At 30.7% G+C, this 3,617-nt stretch overlaps 1 protein-coding gene across 1 annotated transcript in view; it reads left to right on the top strand.

Annotated features, from left to right (window-relative positions):
- Positions 1-1,420: 1,420 nt before the first annotated feature.
- Pdcd4 (programmed cell death 4) overlaps positions 1,421-3,617 on the top strand; it is a 20,713-nt gene continuing 18,516 nt past the window's right edge. The window contains exon 1 of the mRNA XM_010634634.2: positions 1,421-1,548. Coding sequence (XP_010632936.1) covers positions 1,506-1,548 — 43 coding nt within the window. The 5' untranslated portion in view covers positions 1,421-1,505. The remainder of the gene's footprint in view (positions 1,549-3,617) is intronic.

Below are 3,617 nucleotides of genomic sequence, written 5' to 3'. Positions count from 1 at the left end.
TCTGTATAGAACTAGAGAATGAATTTACCATTTTCTAAGTTTCAGAAACAATATGGTAGCTTGCTTGCTTATTTATTTATTTATTTATTTGAGACAGGGTCTCACTATGTAGTTCAGACTGCTCTGGAACTCACTCTGTAGCCCAGGCTGGTCTCAAACTCACAGCAGTCCTTCTGCCTCAGCCTCCCAGGTGCTGGGATTATAGGCGTGCGCCACCACGCTGGGCCTATGATAGCATTTTAATGTAGTCAAAGTATTATGCTGTAAATTTACCATAAGTTTTTGGTTTTACACAAATTGATACTTATTTTTTTGTTTTTTTTTGTGTTTTTTTTTTAAGAAAAGGGTTGTAAACTTAACATGATTTTAACAAGCAATAGTATATATTGAGGAATCTAACGGTCATTGTCACCTTTGAGTCCCAAGAGATGCTGTATGTGTATAACATTTTACCCTAAAGTAATATCTAACCATAGCTTATATGAAAAATAATTTTCTGTAGTTTACTAGGCATTTTCACCAATTTGTGTATTTTTGTCTCAAAACATGGGCATGCTCCTAGTGAAATGATTGTAACTGCAAGGATTTAGACCTAACCCCTGATTTACAGATAGAAATACTTAAGTACTCTAGATCACTATTTAAATAATGCTTCTAGAGAGATCTGAAATCTTACTTGGTTATGTTTTCTAGTAATATATTTAAAAATATCATGAAAACTATTTTGGCAATCCTTTCAAATAACATTGGATCTGAATCACCTTGTTAATTATGTAAATAAGTGGTACTTAATTTATTGAAATTTTCCAGTATTAGTAATGTTTAAGTCATTTTGCAACTGAAGTCTACAATACTGAGATCTGTGCCATTGTACTTATTCCTTTCTGAGATAGGTTAGATTTTTTTGAGTAGATTTTTCATATTACAAAAATAATAGACTCATTACAGAAAAAGCTGATTTAAAAAATTTCTTCTGGGCCAGGGATGTAGCTCGGTGGTGCCGTGTCTGCCTGGCAAGTGCAAGGTCCTGAGATCGATCCCCTGTTCTGCCAAAAAAAAAAAAAAAAAAAAAAAAAAAAAATTCTCCTAATCTCAGTCTTGTAACATGAATTATAGAGACCTAGGTAATGAAATGGCAGGTACATCTTATATATATATATTTGTTTGTTTGTTTTAACTTGAAGTAAACATGTAGCAGATATATTTTCAAGGTAAAGGATGCATTGGCACATACTAAATGGGATTTTTTAGGTTTTAGGTTTTTTTTTTCCTTTGACTCAAACTTGTGAAGAAAATTGCAACCAAATGTTAATTAGGTTAAGCTACCTTTGAATGAAAACCTGTTAAAAATGGAATTATGTATATTTTAGGGGTGACTATAATTTTCCTTATTTAATCAGTTTGGAAAATACTGAAACTTTTTGTTTTTCTTTTAAGAAACAGATTCTGACAGAAGACTTCCATTTGATAATTTGTTTAATCAGTGCAAGTAAAATTAGAAAACAATGGAAATAGAAAGTGAGCAGATACTGAATGTGAACCCCACAGGTAAGTAATGTCTTAAACCCTGTCTTGTGAGCAAGCTTCATGTCATCTATACTTCATGAAAACATGATGTATTCTTTAAGCACCATCTTAATTCATGCTATTGGAAAACAAGCCATACTTACAATCAAGTTTGCAGGGTTTTTTTTGTTTGTTTGTTTGCAATTCTTATTTTCATGTGAATTTATCACGTCCTTGTTTTTCTGCCTATCCTTTCATATTCCTTATATTCTTATGTGCCATTATTTATTTATGTATTTGGTACCAGGGATCAAACTCTGGTCCTTTCGCTTACAAGGCAGGTGGCAGAACCACTGAGCCAAATCCCTGGCCCCTTGTGCCATTCATTATTTATAATAAAGTATATACTACAGAATGTAGAAAGATAATCTACTTACTAATATTTCCACATAGACTAGTGATTTATATAATATAAACTATAATTGGTATCTTTGATCTCTTTTCTAATGATTTATATTTTATAAATTAGCTATGTTATTTTCCCATGATGCTTTCATACCATATTGATATAAAAATGCACGTTTTGTGGAATAGATGAGTGGATGTTGAGTAACTTATGATAACCTAAAATACATTTATTGATTAGTTTTCAAAATAATTTCTAAGAGTTCATTAGGATTGTACATTATATAAATAGTGAGATCTTTTCATATTGGTATGTTTTAGATGATTGTTTTCTTACTAGTTTATTAATATAGAAAGCTTTCTATTTCTGTAGTTATTTTTCATGATTAAACACTACCTTTAATGACTTTAATTCACTGTATACAAATTCCTATAGTTTTCTTTGACCTAAACAAATACTTTGCTGTTGAAACTTGTTACTTTGTATTTATAATCCTTTGATTTAAAGTATGCTAGAAAGTTATAGTTGAAAAAATTTGCTGCAATAATTAGTGATTATTTCTGTGCTGCTATATACAATACTTACGTGAGAACTGTTTTTTTGGGGGGGTTATAAATGAGTATTATGTCCCTACTTAGGTGGGGATGGTAACATAGTTTGAGGGTGTATTTCACATATAGGAAATGGCTGCTTTTTCCTACAGTCCAGTATGACTATAACTACTAGCCAGATACCTTGAAGCACTTGAATGTTCCTAGTCTTCGAGATGAAGATGAATAGCTCAGTGAAGTTTTATATTCATTGCATGTTCAAATTATTATTGTATGGAATATGTTAAAATTAATTTACCTGCTTTGTTTTACTTAATATGGCTACTAGAAAATTTAAAATTACACATGTGGTCTGTTTTCTATTTCTGTTTCTCTTAGCATAGCTGTAAGATTTACACTTTTTGTTTCAAGACCTAGTTATAAATGTTTTTGGTGCTTTTCCCCAGTACTTCCTTAAAATAACAACTTGTTTTTCAGGCCTAAGTCAGTCTGTGTTTGCAATAAATTCTTCCTGTAGCAAATAGTTCTAGTCAGAGATACTACTTCCAGTTTCTACCTTTACTAGTTTTGTTATTTTGAGGAAGTAAATTATTTACTTTGCCTTCAGTTTCTTCATATAGATAATTGGGATATAAATACCCTTTTATCAACTGTTAGGGTTTAGTGAGATCGTATGTGTCAAGTATATAGTACATACTAAGTATGCAGGGCATGAAAATACTGCTGATAATGCTCTTCTAATTGTGCCACTCATTGGGCACCAGAATTGAAAATGTAATTGTCTGATACTATGGACATATAAGTTGAAGAGGTTACTATTGAGATATTAGAATTCAGAAGAAGAAATGAGTAAACAGTAGAAAATAATTTTGAGGTTATACATTCTGTACTCAGAATACAGCAATGTTGTATTTTTAAAAAAATCAGATCAATTTATTGGGATTCTATAATCATTGTATTGTGATTTTTAAACTTAGGTGAGCATGAATAACAAAATATAAAAGAGCAATTGATGTAAACATGGATTAAAAATGATAAGATTAAATATATAAAATATACCTAGGGAGAATGTTTATTTCTGAAGACCTTTAAACATACACAGTATTTGAATGGAGGTTAAAAGTTGGAGGAAAAAAAAATATGGAATAGATATA

Source organism: Fukomys damarensis, unplaced genomic scaffold (assembly GCF_012274545.1).
Source record: "Fukomys damarensis isolate Sample0158 unplaced genomic scaffold, DMR_v1.0_HiC HiC_scaffold_8, whole genome shotgun sequence".
Taxonomy (NCBI): domain Eukaryota; kingdom Metazoa; phylum Chordata; class Mammalia; order Rodentia; family Bathyergidae; genus Fukomys; species Fukomys damarensis.
Note: the sequence above shows the minus strand (reverse complement) of the source record. Positions and strands in the feature narration are given on the sequence as shown.